General features: G+C 41.2%; 1 protein-coding gene across 1 annotated transcript; it reads left to right on the top strand.

Annotated features, from left to right (window-relative positions):
• The first annotated feature begins 1,073 nt into the window (after positions 1-1,073).
• LOC103390423 (BDNF/NT-3 growth factors receptor-like) lies at positions 1,074-17,069 on the top strand. Its single transcript, XM_008326275.3, has 18 exons — positions 1,074-2,461; positions 4,409-4,483; positions 4,577-4,648; positions 5,409-5,477; positions 5,569-5,720; positions 5,898-6,034; positions 6,918-7,050; positions 7,465-7,764; positions 7,852-7,872; positions 7,994-8,002; positions 8,083-8,111; positions 8,625-8,724; positions 9,580-9,768; positions 11,054-11,184; positions 11,293-11,465; positions 12,429-12,669; positions 14,699-14,857; positions 15,565-17,069. Exons 1-18 carry the CDS (start codon positions 2,262-2,264, stop codon positions 15,748-15,750), a joined length of 2,376 nt encoding a protein of 791 aa, XP_008324497.1. The 5' UTR covers positions 1,074-2,261; the 3' UTR covers positions 15,751-17,069.
• The last annotated feature ends 2,784 nt before the right edge of the window (positions 17,070-19,853 follow it).

The raw sequence follows: 19,853 nt of genomic DNA, 5'->3' as shown, positions 1-19,853 counted from the left end.
ATTTTTTTTTTACCAAGATCCTGTTATTCTGCTGAAATAATTTATTTTCCAGACATTGTCTTTGTTTTATCTCATGATCATCCATTTTTAGACTGTTTCTTCATTTTTTTTTTTTTTTGCCTCTTGTCACTTTTCTACTGTATAGTGTGTCTATAGTGTCTCTTTAAACTTCTTGATAATACTGCCCCCTCCAGTTTTTGACACTTCAAACATTTTTACTGTTATGTTTATCCTCCATCACTCTCACGTATTTTGATCTAATTGATTAAATCAAATGAGTTATTTTGCATTTGCCATGAGTTTTTTCACAATAAGTAATAATAATAATAATAATAATAATAATAATAATAATAATAAGGCTTTGTCAAAAATGAAGTTAAGGCAAGTGCACTTAGGTATTAATCCTTACTTTTAAACATATACGTGTAATATTCTAAACCCTATATGCAGTACATGAACATATCTTCAATAATATATAGTATTTCATATTTTAAATTTTACTGTGTTTTTTGTATTTATTTGGGAACTGTCGACTTTACTCAGATTTATAATTGCTATTTTCTTTTCTTCTCTTTGTGTCATTCTCAACTTCCCCATTTTGGTATCAAGTTTAATGTAATGTAATCAAATGTAATCTAATCTAATCTAGTTCAAATTTCAAGCACTTTAAGACGCATTTACTTGTGCTGTAACAAATGAAGGGGTAGGCATTCTGACATTGACATTTATGCAGTTTGTGAAAAGAATTTACAGTTGTTTTCCCAAGAAAAATGCAAATGCAACACGATCTTACATAAGTTTGAATAAAAGCAGTATGTGAACAAAAATGCTCCGTTGATAATACTACCAATAATACACAAAGATACGATTAAAGGAATCTACAACAAATGCTTTAAAAAGGAAAGTAAGGGAAAGGAATCTCTAACAAATGCTTTAAAAAGGAAAGTAAGGAAAATACAGAATACTGTGGCTACATTAATGAAAAATACTTCTCTTAAAATGTTCTTGAAAATAAAACATATTATACAAGTAAGCACACACCCCTCCCTCCCTCCCTCCCGCTCGCTCCCCCGTGGTGCACCGATCAGTGATGGAAGTGAGGCCCATTTATTCGAAGCTCGCAGACATAGTATAGGTCATTATTTTTCATAGATGCACCCGTCTTGTGCGTCAAGCGTACGTCACACTATAGGCCTAATATGGTGTGTGTGTGTGTGTGTGTGAGAGAGAGAGAGAGAGAGAGAGAGAGAGAGAGGCTGTGTGTGCGCGCGCGCGATTGCGTGCGTATGTTTCCAAATACAATACACGAGTTCCATCCGTTCCACGGTCGTGTCCACTGCAAACAGAACCCATCTGACCCACAGTTCGACACTTTTTCCTGCAGCCTTTAATCAGCACAGCAGCCGGGTTTTTTTTTTGTTTTGTTTTTGTTTTTCCAGTTTGGTAAAACGGATGTCAAGTAAATCTGAGAGAACATAAAAAAAAAAAAAAAATCTAATTGTTATTTTTTTTAATCAAACTTGTCTTTGTCTTTATCGCCGCTGTCGCCTTAACCTTGCGCTCCCAGGGCTGGGTTCTTGCGTGGGGAGACGCGCTCGTCCACGTCCATAATCGATAGACGGGTGCAGGTAGCCTTGCCTTGCCTTGCCTTGCCTTTCTCCCTCACACACGCAGCATCCCCACGCATCCCCACTCCAGTGTGCAGCCTCCCTCTCTGCTATTTTCCTCTCCATCACATCCCCGCACTCAGGAGCGGACACTTGTGCGTGTGCGGGGCCTTTGACTATTGATCCGCGCACATCTGGAACACCTCATATTTGTTTTAATAAGGCAGGGATAGAGAGAGTGTATGTGTGTGAGAGAGGGAGAGAGTGAGAGAGAGAGAGAGAGAGAGAGAGAGAGAGAGAAAGAGAAAGAGGCGAGACAGGGAGTGAGACAGCCGCAGGAGGAGCAGGAGGAGCAGGACGGAGCACTTGACACCTTTGCTTCTCCTCCACGGCATCGATATGCAGTAGCTCTGCGGAGACAGCAAGGCCAGTCCGTGGCTTCTTCATATTAGAACCGTGTTTCTCTGCGCATTCCTCACCGACGGCGCTGTCTCGTTTCTTTATCCCCCCCCCTCCTCCTCCTCCTCCTCCTCCTCTCCCCTCCTCTCCCCTCTGCGGATTACCTTGACCAGGGAACACAGCCTCACACAGTAGTGCAACCTGAGCAGATTCTGATTTTGGGGGGATTCGGTGGGGACACCATTGGACCTTGCCATGGACTCCAGCGCGGGGAATTATGGCATGGCTCGTCTTGGATTGTTTTTGGTTTTGGTGATGGGGCTGTGGAGATTCAGCGACGCTTGCCCCGCATCCTGCACTTGCAGCATCTCAAGGATTGTTTGTATTGATTCTGTACCAGGGATCGAGGATTTCCCCCTGCTCACGCTGGATGACATGGAAAACATCACCGAGATGTAAGTGCATTAAGGACGATCGTGCCCACGGCTTCACAACTTATTAGGATGCAATGTGTAGAGGTCTCCCCTCGGTAGGTCGTAAATAGACAGAAAACCCGGTACTGTTAGTAGTATTAGTACAATTTGTTTTATGATTGACAACAATAATGACACTAACACTATCATCGTTACCCGTGATGACATCCACATCAGAACTAACTGCGTTTCTCCTCACAGTTAAAGATCAGTGAAGATCTGTGTTCATGTCAAAACACACGAAAGATATTTTATCCACATATAAGCTATGAATTTGTTACATCGTGTGTGTGTGTGTGTGTTTGTACGTGCGTGCGTAACGGTGGTGAAAGCGTGCGTCAGGCGTGTTTGGATTAGTCGGTGTTTCGTTTCGTTTCTTTTTTTTTTTTAACAAAAACAACTCCTGAACGAAGCAGGTAGTGATGGTGTGAAAATGTCCAGGCCCCCCAGCAGCCTCATCATCAGGGCGGTGTGACGGGGAAATGGACTCGGTGTTGTGAAAAAAAAAAAAGACCACCTTGTTGGCAGATGTAACACCCGTTTTAGACTCAGCGTGCACGGCTGCCGGAGCGTCGTCTGCGTCAGTGTGTAGGCCCCGATGTGCGACCCTGCCCAGACACACTAACATCTACTGTCTGAGTTTTTCTGAGGGGGACACGACTGAGTCTGCAGATGACACAGCTGCCCGTCCACCGGTGTTTACTCCCCCACCTCACCCCCCTGTACGCCCTCCTCCACTTTGTCTGAAGCTGTGAGGTCCAGTTACTATAATACACATCCAAATTATATTACAACAGATCTACAGACAGGAGTTCTCCACACTCCTCTGTAGTGGGATACACCAAAAACCCCAGTGTCCTTTGTTATCATATAGGTGTCAATTTGTTCAAAAATGTATCATTTATTTTTGTACAGGTTTAAGGAGTTTGCGTTGTGAATACACTGATACTTCAGTTCAGAAACAAAAATAAAAACTTCTTTGTCAACATGAAATATATCATTACATGGAACTTTGAGTTTTTATCCATTTGTTGGAAAAAATGGCACAGATTCCTGCAGGTATTTTGAGTTTTAGCCTCAAATTTATACGTTTTATCCCGTGGTCATTCTGACCCCAAAATAAAATATTTTCTATTTGAAGTAATATTCAGTGTAAACAGGATCTTTAGGAGTTGTTTTGTAGTAACAAGTTGCGCTAAAGTAAGACTACAAGTAGAGTTCATTTATATTTTGTACTTTAAATAACAATCAAAACAAGGTGAGGTCATTTTGATCACAGTTGTTGGAGGTCAGGAGGTCATCATGGGGTTAATAGCAACTATTTGTTGTTTATTATAAAGTGTACGCCTACTGCTTCCAATGGCATCAACATAAAATAATACAACTATTAATTGAAGTACTAAAAGTCGTCAGGTAATACTTAAAGAAAATACACACCAGTATTTTTTATTTCTTCTGTATTTAAACATGTTTAACATTTTTCACAACAACTAAATTCTTCAGTTAATTTTAATCAAAAGCTAAGGTTCACTGTACTACTGGATCATGAGCAAAATATCTGGAATCTTCTTTCAGGTATGAGTGAAGTCAAAACCTACTAAGTTCCTTCTTTTTTCTAGGTGTTAAAAGTCAGTACTTATAGTAGAGTATGGAGGACGTTTATAGACAACAGATAACGGCTAACACTACTACATGTTTACTCTGTGCCACAAATAGTATATACAGTAACTGTGAGTGTATATATATCATAAAGGGATCTGTGATATACGTGTCATTAAGGTCACTGTAACCAGGGCACGACTCTTTGAAATGAAACCTTTTTTAATACTTCTCCTAAAATGAACAAATACAGTTGGCACTCATTACCCTCTGACAGTGAATGTTCATGGACCGGTCACTAACGCTGACCTCCTCTGTATCCTCACACAGATACATTGCGAATCAGGACAGACTCTTTGACATCAACGACAACAGTTTGCGGTATTACATCAACCTCAGAAACCTGTAAGTACTTCACTCTGTGGTTTTTGTGTGGTACGGAAATACACGAGTCGCTTCTACGAGGAGTTAAAACGTTTGCTCTTCCTCTTCCAACAGAACAGTGACCAGGACAAGACTAACATCCATATCAACAGATGCATTTTTCAACAATACAAGACTACAATATGTGTAAGAACCAGACACGCTCCAGGACTACGGATACACCAGTGATTCCCAACACATTTGTGTGCCACGGGAGACCATTTAGCTCAGCCAAAAAAAAGAATACATTATTTACTGCGATAACTTGTCTTTGCAAAAGTGACAGACAGAACAAATAAGTACTGTCCGCTAGATGACAGCAGGTGGCTATAAAAGACAGAAGATTGCACAGAGACTTGGATCTGTTAAAGATCTTTTCTCTCTTTCTTCAATTCCTGTGAGTATATCAGTATAACGTTCAACTAAACAGGCCCAGTTTCATATACTTAACTACAAGGTTATTATATTTCATACACACTGTGACATTTCGGTTTGGGGGTGGACATTTTTCTAATTTAAAATATGGGCGGTGGCTAAGGTTGTCAAACACTGCTTCACACTGACATATATGTGTGTGATTGCAGTTTATGAGGTCGACCTCTTTGTCTAACCTATGTGGTCTGACCTTCCACGCCTCCTTTGTGTCCCTGGGAGCATTTAACGCAGTTGTAGTAAAATCTGCAGGAGGTAAAACCGAGGTTTTCCACGACCTGTTGTATTAACACTAGGTTGATAAAGGTTCTTTACTTGCGCTGAATTAAATGTGCAATAAAGTCCAGCGCTTTAACAGGGGGATGAGGTAGAAGCCATATGAATGAATAATTAAATGAATGGATTGATGTAACCTTGCTTAGAGGTTTATTTTTGTTCAATCAATTATTAATGAATACTTTCTGCTACCTTTTAGAAATTTAAGAGACAACAACCTCTCGACATTGTCTTGGCGAACTTTTCAGAACTTCAACATCTCACATCCGTAAGTACCACAGGCGGTTCTGGTCACATTTGAAGAACGTCCACTCTCACTCTGAACATCGATGGACGTGTTGGGGTTTTTTTTTTTTCAGACTCCTGCTGTCAGGAAATCCTCTGGATTGTATTTGTGAGAACTTGTGGATCAATCTAAGGCTACAGGAAGAAGGTGACGGTCAGGAGCTAAAATGTACCGACGACAGAGGAGAGATGATGACCTTTGGCACTTTCCCTCTACTGGATTGTGGTAATGTGAAACCCTGATGTAGTAAGCAGTGCAGAGTAGCTGTGTAACATGATAGCAGACACTCAGAGGGCTGATGGTCTCCGGGGGAAAGAAAAGAGAGTTGTAATGAAATCTGAACCCTGCAGTAAGTATCTGGTCAGGTGTTTAAGCTGGCTTCTCCCTGTTGTTCTTTCACAGTGTTTCCGATGGTAGATGTCACACCGAAGGTTGTGACCAAGATGCAGGGAGGTGATGTTAAAGCCGTGTGCACTGCCACGGGCTCCCCGACTCCTGAGATCCTGTGGAACCTGGATATACTCTCCACCCACCACAAGGTGAGTGCTTCCTCCACAGCCTGTATCCAACCCTGGTCCATCAGTTACCGGTCAACAAGCCAATCACAAAGGTCATTTTTATTATTCATGGTTTTTTTTTTTTTATTTGTCCATTTAAACTTCAAAAATGTCCAGTTTTATTATCATCGAGGAAACTGTTTTTGATCACGTTTGTCTGCGTCTCCACTCCAGTATCGTCAGTATTTGTTTTTTCCCCCAAATACATTCCACACGCAATACTATCTTCAAAAATAAGCCATGTAAAATACATAAAAATTAAACTCATTACTGAATAAAACTAGTTATAAGGTTGAATCATATGAGCTCCAATATCATTGGAGAAAAGTGAAATTTTTTTTAACCTATTTTCTTCAATATTCAGTGCCATTTCAACTGTCTGAAAGATAATAAAGTTCTAAGACAGATAAAAACTTTCTTTGATTGTGAGTATGACAACCTGAGTTTTTTTCCTACATATCCTCATTTTAAGTATAAACACTTTTGCAAGAGGTGCTTCCACCAGAGACGTCCTCACCAGGTCAGAACCTGCTTTTTCTTGCTGCCTCCTAAAGACTAAATCAAATCACATTTAAATTCTTTAGTTTAAGCTGGAGCAACATTTTGATAATTTCGCCTGGTTTACATCCAGTATGTTACAAAAGAAATATTTTCTCGTGTTTCAATAACTTCTAAGGGTTTCAAACGATCATTTCTGAGGTTTGAAAACACTTTGAAAAAGCTGGGACAAACGTATAAAAACATTTTGGAAATGCTACACATTTGTTTTAGAACTTTTCGATATACACACACGATTGGTCTCAGCTCAAATCCACAGCGAGGCTCTGTCCTGTGTGTAACCTGTACCGTGACTGTGTGTTTGCAGATCGACCCGCAGGAAACAAAGAGCACCCTCACCCTCTTCGGCCTGTCTCCCTATGATAATGGCAGGGTGATTGTGTGCAGCGCCGAGAACATGGTCGGTCAGACGGAGGCCACTATCCAGCTGAATATTCTCTGTGAGCCCTTTTGCTTTGCTCCTGCCATCATTGATCGTTAATGATGATTAAGTGTGGCCGTGTGGCATACATCCATTAAAATTATGTTTACTGTGAAGGTTTGTCTCATTTCCTCTCAAATGATCTTTTAAGTGACTTTAATTAGACTCTGTGTTGTTTCCACTGAATGCAGTTAGTTTTCCTTTCTGTTTCTCACTAAATCTTATTGACTCTCCGTGTCTCCTCTTCATCACTCTCCTTCCTGTGCCACATTTCTCCTCACTCCCTTCTTCTATCCATTCGTTCCTTACGTCGGCTTTCAAGTGCCAGCTGATTGGTCCACTTTCTTTTGCCCTGCTTCATCCCCCATAAATGTCACTCTCCCTACTGGTGTTGCTCCATGGCGTTGATTTACTTCTTTCTCTCTTCTACCAGTTGCCCCCACCATCGAGCAGCTGCTGGAGCCACAGCAGAACCACCACTGGTGCATTCCCTTTGGCGTGACGGGAAACCCGAAGCCCGAGCTGCAGTGGTACCACGAAAACAAGCCCCTCCAGGAACACGACTACATCCACACCAAGATCCACAAGTCCGTGGACAATGTGGACTACGGCTGCCTACAGCTGGTCAACCCTACGCACATTCACAACGGCCTGTACAGGCTGGTGGCCAAGAATGAGTACGGCTGGGATGAGAAGACTGTCTCGGCCATGTTCATCGACCCACCAGAAACAGGTGACAATGGTCTTTCTTTCCTGTAACAAAACAATGAATGGGCAAAAAACGTATTCCTATTCACGTCTGTTTTCCTCTTTCCAACAGACGACCCTACGATCTTTTACTGTGAGTAACAACTTTTATATTTAACCAAACCATCGAAGCCAAACAAACTCTGACAACTGAAACCTTATCCTCTGTCTATTGTTTTCTCTCTTTGGTTCGTCTTCATGGCCCTCCTTGCCAGATCCCACTGGTATGTATGTGGTCTGTGCATACACTGCTGTTGTAATTAATTACTGTTATTCATTTTTTTCATTCCTTTTTTGCTTATAGATTCACCACCTCTGGATGACAGTGTTGCTGTAAGTGTTGTGTTATGATGGTTCAATGCTCTTTGGCATGGCATTTGGGCTTTTATTTTGGAAAAACAGATGTGCTCTACAGAAAAGGTCCAAATTGAATTCTACTACCATTTCAGATGTCACGATTATTTTCATTTTTTTAGTTCTTTATAGTCTAGTTCTTTATAGTGGCGCTTTGGCCCAGAGACAATGGACGCTTTGGCCCAGAGGTCAGTGTCTCTGTCATTGGTGTGGATTGGGTGGGGTCATAGAGACTGCTGCCCCCGTGACCCGGTAGTGGATAAGTGGATGAAAATGGATGGATGGATGGATGGATGGATGGATGGATGGATGGATGGATGGATAGTTCTTTATAGTCATTTCAGACCTCCACAGTCTAATCTATCTAAAGAGATTTCTGGGTATTTATTTTTTTAAAAGGTGGGGTTACACCGATTTCTCTTTAACTTTCACTGGATTAGAGCCAACAACCTTAACAACATAACACACTAAACCTGTCATCTTTCTTCCCAGGTGTACGTAGTCGTTGGAATCGCAGGAGTTGCCTTGACTGGCTGCGTGCTAATGGTTATCGTCCTGAAATATGGAAGAAATTCAAAGTTTGGTATCAAAGGTAAGATGGTGTTTATGGTGTTGAATTTCAGGCCAAAGTTCGGCTTTTGTATAAACTGAATCCATGATACTGTTTAGAAAGGTTTTGGGTCAGAGCGGGCTTCATGGTGAAGAACCAAGAAACCAAAAAGTAATAAAGAGTAATACTGCAGTGTATGAAGTGTTAAGTACTACAGCTAAACAATGTTAATGCAACACAACATGTTTACTAGGGTTTCTACTACGACTCTTTCATGTCCGATACCAATTGCTGGCCGTTGCTGAGTGGATATTGTCACCCAAAGTTAAGATGAGTATTTGAGCTTAGGTATCAGATCGGACGGGTTGTATTTTTTTTTTTTTTTTTGGACCAGGGCCTAACGTGAGTATCAGATCAAGCCATTCAGACTCTGGTAATGTATAATGTATAAATGTATAATCAGTAATCAACCGTACTAAAAAAAACCTCTAAAGACGATGAAATGTAGGTCACATAACCCCTGAGAGGGGCCATAGAGACGACACTAATGAATGAAAATCAAGTTTTAAATTGCCTTTTCCCCAGCATGCATTGCTCCGGTGTAAATATCACTATAGGAATGTTTTCTCCACTTTGGGCTGAAGTCATGCTTTAAAGTTAACTCAGCTTGACATTTGTCATTATCAGCTGCTATCTTTTCCTCATTACACAATTACTCCTTCGATCAAATTATACACTTTATGTTATTATACAGGCACGCAATCTCATTTCTGCCTCCAACCGGGAACCTGCTCCTCCTTCTTGACATCACCCTTCACTTGTTCCCTCACCTCTTCCTGCCTTGTCTTGTTTTTCCTTTCCTTCCCACATCCTCCTCCTTCTCACTTTCTTCCCTAGGCTCCTCCTCGGTCATCAGCAATGATGATGACTCCGCCAGCCCTCTTCATCACGTCTCCAATGGCAACAACACCCCGTCGTCCTCTGAGATGGGTCCAGACGCAGTGATCATTGGGATGACAAAGATTCCTGTCATTGAGAACCCGCAGTACTTCCGTAACATAGGCAGCATTCTGGAATCCAACACCCGTGAGTTACCACCTCCCTCAACAAATGCCCGGTAACTCTGACCTTTTCTGATAAATCCATGCGCGGATCACTGCTGGACGCCAGATTTATTGTCAACATCCGGCTGCATTGTGTTAGCGACTCCTGCTCCAGGAGAGAAGCAGGGTAGCGGACGTACAAATATAATGTTCAGAAACTCAAGCCTGTCTGATAATGGCCCAGAGCCGCGGGTTGAACCTACATTTTTATTCTTTTTTTTTTTTTTTTTGCCATTTGGCATTGATTGAAAAACAATCGCTACTATTTTTGATCTTAGCTTTAATAATTTATCAAGCAAAAAATAATAACATTTTGCTGATTCCAAACGTATGGATTTTTTACTACTGTAACAGATTTGCTCCTAATCCATGAGCTATTTAAAATCCTTATATTTTTAGAGTAATGATGATCACCCGAAAGAAAAAAAAAATGACCAAAGCCACCGGGTTGGAAAAGCGCAGTGGTTTCGGAAGTAGCTGCGTATTAATAGACGCCTGTGGGAAAATAAGGAAGATACTTAGTCAATGTTTACCATCAATAAACCTTTCCCTGTGGAGGGAATGGTCTCAGTTACTAGTTTCTGGTCTTCTTCAATTTAACACAATGTCAATTTTGTAATATGATCACATGGACAAGGAGATTTATAAACTTCCACATGGATTTACTGCTGTTTTGGTGATAATTTGTAAAATTGATATAAGGTTTAGATGACACTGTATTGGTCAAACTGTTGGTCAGAAACAAATGAAAACTCAAAGTCCATCATAGGGTCACATGTAAAGACAAACATTCATTCACTCACACTCGTTAATTAAAAGTGTCCCATTAACCTAATGATAATCTTTGAGGATGAGTCAGAGAACCATGAGACAAACACAGAAGGAGAACATTTATAAAGACCACTGTACCATTTTCACACTGGAGCTGAGTGTGGTTTTTGCTATACAGCAAAACACAATGCAAAGTGAATTAGCTCATTTGGGTGCAAACCTACGCAAATGCTACGCTGGGCACACGACAACGTGTGTCAGTTTAGCAAACACGCAAAATGGACACACTCTCATCACCCTCTGAATGTCAACAAAATGAGAATCTCGTGTATATTTGCTGCACTTTAACGGGATCGGATACTGTATCCACTAATACGGGAGTTACCTCGGTCAACAACAACAGTCCAGTGTTCCTCAGACTGCAGTTGAAGACCCAAGGTCTTTGTCCTAACAGTGTCGGTGTGACTGTGTCCGTGTCTGGTTCTGGTTCCCTGCAGTCGTCCAACACATCAAGAGGCACAACATCGTCCTGAAGCGGGAGCTGGGAGAGGGAGCCTTCGGGAAGGTCTTTCTTGCTGAGTGCTACAACCTGACACCGGACCAAGAGAAGATACATGTGGCAGTCAAGGTACCGTCCAGGAAGCTGCCCCCTCCCACCCCCAGAGAAATCAATATGACTGGCTGCGTTTAGATGGAGCTCCTTAACGTTCGACTTTGTCTTTGTCTTTGGTTTCAGACTCTGAAGGAGGCCAGCGAGAGCGGCCGAGCTGACTTCTACAGAGAGGCGGAGCTCCTCACCAACCTCCAGCACCAACACATCGTCACCTTCTACGGCGTGTGTGTCGACAGCGACCCGTTCATTATGGTGTTCGAGTACATGAAGCACGGCGACCTCAACAAGTTTCTCAGGTACGAGGCATCTGCCAATAACCGCACTGATATACGGGCAGGTATATGGTCAAAAAGTTTTAAGACAATTAAAAAACAATGTATGACAACATCATTTATTTTAAGAAGAATTGCTTTCTTGTAGAATCCAGGGAATGTCCTTCACAGCAGCTCACAACCTGCTACTCTGCTGTGGTCCAGATCAAAACTTGCCGCAAAGTTTCAATAATTTTAACAAGGTTTACTTCTGAATTCTAAATGCTTCAAAAAATCAAAAAAAAGGTTTACTTCTGAATTCTAAATGCTTAATTTTTTCGATTGAAAGCCTGATTAAAAACACGCGACAGATCGCAAATTGAAAGAGATATAAAACTCTAAAGCTGACGTAGACTCCTGAGAGACGTAAATAACATGTTCCTGTTATTAAAATTAGACACATTTTAAAATTAAAACGTCTGACTTGGTAGGATTTACAGTAAGATTGGTACGATTATGTTTGAATTTTACTTTGAAATGACACAAATGTTTATCTAGATAACATACCTATCTAAAAAGCTTCACTGTATTTGCTAAGCTAACTCGTCTTTATGCACTAAGCTAACCTTGATATTACGCTGTGTGAAATGAATGAATTTTATGGTGTTTATGTATAGTTTTTATTTAAATATTTATTTAAAAAACATTTATTTAATTCACTTATCATTTATTTCCCTAACAACACTGAGTGGTTCTATGGCTGCTGTTGGAACTTTAGAACTAAGGTGGGATTGCGCTACACTCTTCTCGATCTGAAATTTGAAATTGTGCTAGTTTTCTGGAACGTTCCATTACAAATGGGCCACAGCAAGAACACGACGTTGAACCCCACAGATTAGAATATTAAATGAATGAGACGTTCTCATGAGAAAACCTGTTTTTACCTAAAATCATTCGATTGTTACAGAGGGTGTTTTATCTTCACTGAACTCATGTTTCTCCGTGCAGGTCACATGGTCCTGATGCTGTGCTAATGGCAGACGGTCAACACAGTATCCTGGTGGAGTTGACCCAGTCACAGATGCTACACATTGCCCAACAGATTGCTGCTGGAATGGTCTACCTGGGCTCCCAGCACTTTGTCCACAGAGACTTGGCCACCAGAAACTGCTTAGTGGGAGACAACCTGACGGTCAAGATAGGAGACTTTGGCATGTCCAGAGACGTTTACAGCTCGGACTATTACAGAGTGAGTACCATGTTTATACTACACTTTACACTTTCATCTTTTTAAATCACTTCTTTGACTCTACGTTAATCAGATACGTCATGACATCATACTTTTACTTTTATCATGTTATGATGAGTAGCCAGATTAGTACACAAAGTGATACTTATTTTTCAGCACCAGCTCAGATATTTTTTTTGTGCTGAACTTTATTTGAACTTCATTTATATTCATGAAAGAGAAAGAATACAGTTGTTAAAAAAATAATTAGTTGGAAAACGTTTTTATCAATTATTATACATTCCGGGCGACCCCATTTAAATCTCAGGTGACTTCACATTGGGTTCGCAACCCCAAGCCTTTTGACACGCGGGCCACAATGGGTCCTAAAATTGAACAGGGGGACCGGGATTAGGAGCAGATAGATGGAGCATTCATATGAACTAAGATAAATTACATGTAGTCATACAAAAAGGCTAAAAGGCCAAAATGCTTTTAGACTTTTCTGTATTATTTAGTGGGGAAATGCTAACATTGAAGGGAAAAGGCCGAAGTAAAATAATAATACAAATAAATATTATATAATTTGGACAAGTTTGGCGGGCCAGATTAAAAAGCCAAAAGGCCACATCTGGGCCCCAGCCCGTAGTTTGCCCATGCCTGCTCTAATCCATCTCTAATTTTTAACTACATCTTCTCTGTACTAGCAGAATGTCCCCAAGAGAACAACAGTATTTTTTTTTAAAAAAGACACACACACGAACACACAAATATATATGTATATATGTTAACATATATATATATATACATATAAATATATATGTGTATATATACATACTCAATGAAAGAGCTTCGTAGCTGCAGAAAATAAATACCCGAGCTACTTTATCTGCTTAGTTCAATTTAAATGCAAATACTACAATCTGCATAAAATGGTGATTTCCATAATAAGGAGGGGCAGCAGTGTGAAAACGCTCGGTCAGACTTCTGTGTCCCAACAGTTAATGTGCCTCTCAGAGCCGCACTAATATTAAAACGTCCTCATATTAAAAGGTTGTGGAACACGCTGCTGTTTTACGGCGCATGTTATGATCCGCTGCAGGTTGTGGGGAAATTAAACCTCGTTGCAGTTGAATTTACGCTACACTAGGCTCCGTGTCTCAGCTTGAGTCATGCAGTGCCCTCTGCTGGCCGAAGTGGATAACGGACATAAAAGGCATACAGTTAAATCAGAAAATGAACGAGACACGAATCGTTTATCTGCATCACTAACACATGAGTGAACGTCCACGTCACTGTCTGCTGTCTGTTCCTGATGCTGATTGGCTCACATGTTCGATCAGGTTTGTGGTGAATAATGATGACATCACATTGGAATACATAACACTTTTTAAATTACAGAGTTTTTGTTTATATAAAAATATTTTTTTCATCTCTTTCTTTTTTGAGCTCTTTCTGTGCGATATTGACTTTATTATGGTCAAACATTATACACCGTGTTTTATATTACAAAATAATGACACAAGACGCCCCAGGTTTCCTGGAGGTTGACAGCTGCAGGCTAACGTACACAGATTACATGAAATATTCCAGAATATTTTTCAGTCTCTTTGACCCAATTGTTGATTTTAAGGTGTATTTCTCTATTTAGACCAGGCATGTGCAAACTAAGGCCCGGGGGCCAGATGCGGCCCATTCAGCTTTTTAATCCAGCTGCCAAACTTTTCCAAATTATATCATTGTCATTATACTTCTGCCTTTCCCTGCAATACCCACATTTCCCCATTAGATAGTGTAGAGAATAATAAAAGCATTTTACCATTTTAGCCTTTATGCATGACTTTTACATGTCATTTATCTTAGTTTACACGAACGCTCCATCGGTCTTCTCCTGACCCGCCCCCCCGTTCAATTTTAGGACAATTGTGGCCTGCGACTCAAAAAGTTTGGCCACGCCTGGTTTAGACGAAAGGCATTGGTTACTTTAGATAAAAAGAAAATCCCTTTCTTCTCTCTACTTCTCTCTCTCTCCCTCCCCCACTCTCTGCAGGTGGGCGGTCACACGATGCTGCCCATCCGCTGGATGCCTCCAGAGAGCATCATGTACCGGCGGTTCACCACAGAGAGTGACGTGTGGAGCCTGGGAGTGGTGCTGTGGGAGATCTTCACCTACGGCAAACAGCCCTGGTACCAGGTCTCCAACAACGAGGTCAGAGTCTGAGCACGGACAGAAACTGAAACTAAGACGATGACGGAGACGTCAAATATCAAGCACAAAGTTGTCTTTTTTTTTTGTCACGGAGATTTCAATACATTTTGTTGTTAATTGGTGAGATTTAAATTTTGAACCTCAGAGTTCTGTTTATTTTCAGTTCAAAAACAGAAATGTGGAGAGTCATTTAAAACCTTTGGTCTTTTATTAACAAATGAGAAAAAAAAATCAGTCCTGGAACTTACTAAACAAACTACAGTGTCTGTCCAACCAGGCAGTCATGTCCATGGATCTGATAGGACAGACAAATGGACATGACTGTCTGTCCAATCAGACAGAACGGATGGACCACATGTTCTGGTCACACTGTTTTACAGACTGACCAGATGATTCTTCTTCTGTTGATTCAACTAGCAGACTCCCATTTATTGCGATTGGATCTAACCTTAAGAAGTCCCGCCTTCTAGCCAACGCACACAGCTCTTACTTCAGCATTGATTGGCTGTCGCTTCTCTTCTTCTTTCTTTTCTGGTTTCTATTAGCTGACCAACGTGTCCATCATCAGTCATTTAACCGCCAATAACTATCTGTCATTTTCTTTGAGTTGAATCATCCAATGTTCGAGCAGTAATGAAAAAACCTGAACAACATTTGAACTCCCACAGTCTGACATCTGCCTCCCGTCTCTCCCTCGCCTCCTGCAGGTGATCGATTGCATTACCCAGGGTCATGTACTACAGCGACCCCGCACCTGCCCTAAAGAGGTCTATGATCTGATGCTGGGCTGCTGGCAGAGGGAGCCCTACATGAGGCTGAACATCAAGGAGATCCACAGCATGCTCCAGAGCCTGGCCAAGGCCTCGCCCGTCTACCTGGACATCCTGGGCTGACGCGGCGGCGTCTGCGTTTGTGCTTCGCGTGCATGTGTGTGCGAGCTGTGGCCTCGTGAGTTTGTCTGTGTGTGTTGGATGGAGAGGAGGACAGAAGCTAATGTGGCTAACGTGTGGGTGCGTCTCTGTACAGTACTAGCTGTAAATGTTCCTGTAAATGATCTCGCCCTCGCACTAGTCCCGTTGAGTTTCGCCTTAAATCTTTAGGTTCTTCTGCACACGTCCATACGACACGTGAGGCCATTCAACAGTGACGACGTTAGCAGCGTAAGCGACGGTTAAACAGAGCTAATGTGTCCTCTCTCAGCCGTGTCTCACAGGGAATTACATCCTGCAGGAACGACATGTTTAAAGTCGGAGCTAAAGCTTTTTCCTCTGATACACATTTATAAAAAAAATATTCGGAACATTACGACATGCTCACGATCGTCTGGAAACTTCTCTCTGTCCTTTAGCGGGTAGATCTGAGGTCACCACAGTGGAACCTCTCACACCATCTCCATGTTTCCTCCTGAACTCCACAGTAGTAGTATACACAGTAGTGATGGGTAATACCACATCTGTTTTGATTTGATACTATATCGATGACGTTTTTGGCATTTTTCTTACCCCAGTAAAACACATTTCAAATACTGACCAACTTTGATATGTATTTCCCATTACATATTAGTCCTGAATTACATAATAACATGATTTTACACAGTGTAACCTGAATAGTTTCATTGCTAGCATTCAGGAACAAAGATTTTTTTTCATATCTTGGATCAATTTCCTGATCATAAAGTTTAAAATTCTGAAAATCAAGTATCAAATATCTGGTGTAGTCAGTTACTTTTTTATTATTATTCAGTATCGATACTTTACGAGAGTAAGCGATATACTCAATACGTACTAGTACCAATACATCCAGTATCAATATACCGATACCACCACTCGTTGCGCCCATCACTTTATCCACTCACGTTCAACTCATGTTAAACTTCAGTTTAGTTAAATGCTCAGCTCTGATTGGCTCATTTCTAATCCTGTCCATTGTGGTCGCTCATGGTGAAAATCTCAGCGTCACATTCACACGCGTCAACCCCCCTCGTCTCCATCTCCTCCATGCACTAAATCTTATATCACAGAATTAACCGAGGGATTTGAACCCGTCACCCTCTGTCACCAAACAATTCGTCTTCATCTCTGTTAATATTCATGTTTTAGAAAGCCTAAAAAACTGTACGGACATTTTCTTCAGCGCTGCTTTTGTAAACTTTTCCTGAGTTGTATCTAAAGCACAGAGCAGGAGGACATGATGGTGAGGGGGGAGTGAGGTGGGAGGGGGGAGACCAGCACAGGTTGTTTTTCTACGTAGGGGGGAGTGAGGGAGGGGAGAGACCAGCACAGGTTGTTTTTCTACGTATTTATTGTTTCCTCACCAGCAATGCCGTGTCTGTTGTTTGGTGGCCCATATCTGTCTGTGAATGTGTGTGTGTGTGTGTGTGTGTGTGAGTTGTTCATGCTTTGATGACAAAAAACAACGTTGCTGTGGTTTGATCTGCACCAGGAGTCACCAACCTGTCTGCTGTGGGTTTCATTCATTTACATTTGGAGTTCAGGTCTGTCCTCAACACGGTGGACCAACAGTGGGCAGTTAAAGGGTCAGTTTCAGGGTTCTGATTGGTCTTTCAGTGTCTCAGGAGGACTTTATTTATTTATGTATTTATTTTCAGCGATATGGTGTCTGATAAAGATTCTTACTCTGGGCAGTAGTGGACAAATATTTACAAAATACAGGAAGTAATTAGAGAAACAGATTCTTTTTTTTAGTGCACTGTAAAAAATGAAATATTTGATTTATCCAGTTTTACTAGTCTTAAGAGACTGGCGCCCCTTCTCAAAGCTATGGTGAACTTCAAGTATAACAACAACATAATGTAAAGTGCACTTTGTCTAGTAATTGAACCCCAGACCCAGACCTGCCTACAGTCTCTGAGCTGCACTTCATAATGAACCAAGTATTTGTGGAGCAGCATCTCCGTCCTGCTGAGGGGAGGATTTTTTTTTTTTTTTTCCCCCAACGATCCCACGTCTGCTGTTGTACATAAACCACTGTCCAGCCTGGACGGTGCCGATATCTGTCTATATGAAAAGTAGGATATGTTTAATTGTGTAATGTGTTTCGAGCAGGTATCACGTGAGAAACTGTGACATCTCTTGGAGACGACGTGTTATGGGCCACTGGCAATACAAACCAAGTGTAAATAGGATTTCCTTTGTGCTACATGGTACAATTTCTTTGTGCTTGTTCATGATACCAGTGAGAATACAATCCTCCTTTTGGGCAACTTTTTAATCTTCAGAGGACTTTCTTTCTTTAAAACAATGTGTTTTTTTCCTCTGGAGAAGAAGAAGAAGAAGAAGAAAATAAAATTTAAAAAAATTAAAAAAAAAACAAAAGAAAAAGAAAAATTTGAAATGATCACTTTCCTCTCCACTGTGATGGGGAGCCTACTGAGCAGAGGCCTATCTGCAGGAAGACTATGGACTCACAGGATCCATGATCGCTCCCTGGATGACGAGTGTCCGAGCAGACGTGCGGGGGGGTCAGACGTCGACCCCTGACCTCTGCGCCTCTGACTGACTGTAGCCTATTTTGATCCTCTTTCAGATGAATAACTGTGACTTTGCATCATGAATAGTATATTATTTTGAATGTAACCTAGAAGGGTGGGGGCGGGGGGGCTTTTTTTGAATGTAATCTATCTGCTATAGGGAAAGGGTGAGAGGGGGGGGGTGGGGGTTACTGGGAAGGAATTTTTTTTGTGTGTAAATATTTGGTTTCCTGTGCAGATAATGGGGATTTTACTTACTATGTGAATACAAGGAATGTGTGTGTGTGTAAGGTGAAGCGTGTGCATTTGCACATGCATCTGTATGCAAGTGTGTGACCGTGTGTGTGTGTGTGAGTGTAACCTGCTCTGCTGGCAGATTTAATCCTGCTTCAATCAGCCAGTTCTATCAATCAACTCAATGCTTTGTGCATCATGTGAGTAGCTTATCCACAATTATTGGAAATGTTCCTTGTGATACTGTGCATTTAATAAAGGTGGTATGTCTTACAATATGACTGTGTCACCGTCACTCAGAGTGGTCAGTCTAATGTCAAATATATTACTGACTGGAGTTAAATAGGGTTTTTTGTTTTGTTTTTTTGTATTATTTAACCTGTAGTTAAGCTCTGTATTTGCTGACACTGATCCTGATCATCAATGACTCTCAGTGATTTTCTAGGCCAGTGTTGTTCAAATGTTACAACGTCTACCATCTCCAAAGAAAAACTTGGATCTCAAAGTACCACCAGTGTGACAAACTTTTAAAAATACTGCAGTATTCACCTACTGTGTGGTACTGTATAGATATAGACTAACATACCTAGCCTCGTACCCTAACATTAATCCTAATAATAATCTTCATCCATAACATTTACCTGACGCAAAATTTGGATATTATCCATAATACGTCTTGGAGCTCGAAATACCGACCTCACCAGAGGTCAAATTCAACAGTAGTAGCAGTAGTCTAGAGTAAACAATCAGGAAAACTAATTAAAAGTTACCTTAAAATGTTAATAACATTAGTAGGTTATTAACAAATCAATATTGTGTCCAAATCCATTACATGGAGGCAGTGAGGAGCTAGGCTAGGCTAACGCTGTACAAACTGCTGCACAGAACAGAGGTATCATTGAATTGTTTAACAGTTTTGTACACATGACCAAATTACCAACTGCATTCTGGTCCAATCATTTTAATTTGATCAAACATTTCAACAGATGATAAATGTTCTACTTTCTGTGTTTACTTTCGTTGGGTTTTCCTTGATACCATCTAAAGTTGTCCAACCGGTTCCTTCGTCTACCAGATCATTTGATCATAAACGGATTAACGCCTCAGGTGCGAGTTGACATTCTGTCACAGCTCCCTCTGGGGGTGGGCTTCCTCAAACCTAACGTGTCATGGGAGATAATCCCCGTGAGTCCTGTTGGTTTCTAACAATAACCTGTGAGGAGTGACAAAGACAGCTGCCTCGGCACGCAGGAACCACCAGTGGCAACAACT

Source organism: Cynoglossus semilaevis, chromosome 14 (assembly GCF_000523025.1).
Source record: "Cynoglossus semilaevis isolate Cse_v1.0 chromosome 14, Cse_v1.0, whole genome shotgun sequence".
NCBI lineage: Eukaryota > Metazoa > Chordata > Actinopteri > Pleuronectiformes > Cynoglossidae > Cynoglossus > Cynoglossus semilaevis.
The sequence above is the reverse complement of the archived record's forward strand: the minus strand, read 5'-3'. Positions and strand labels throughout refer to the sequence as shown.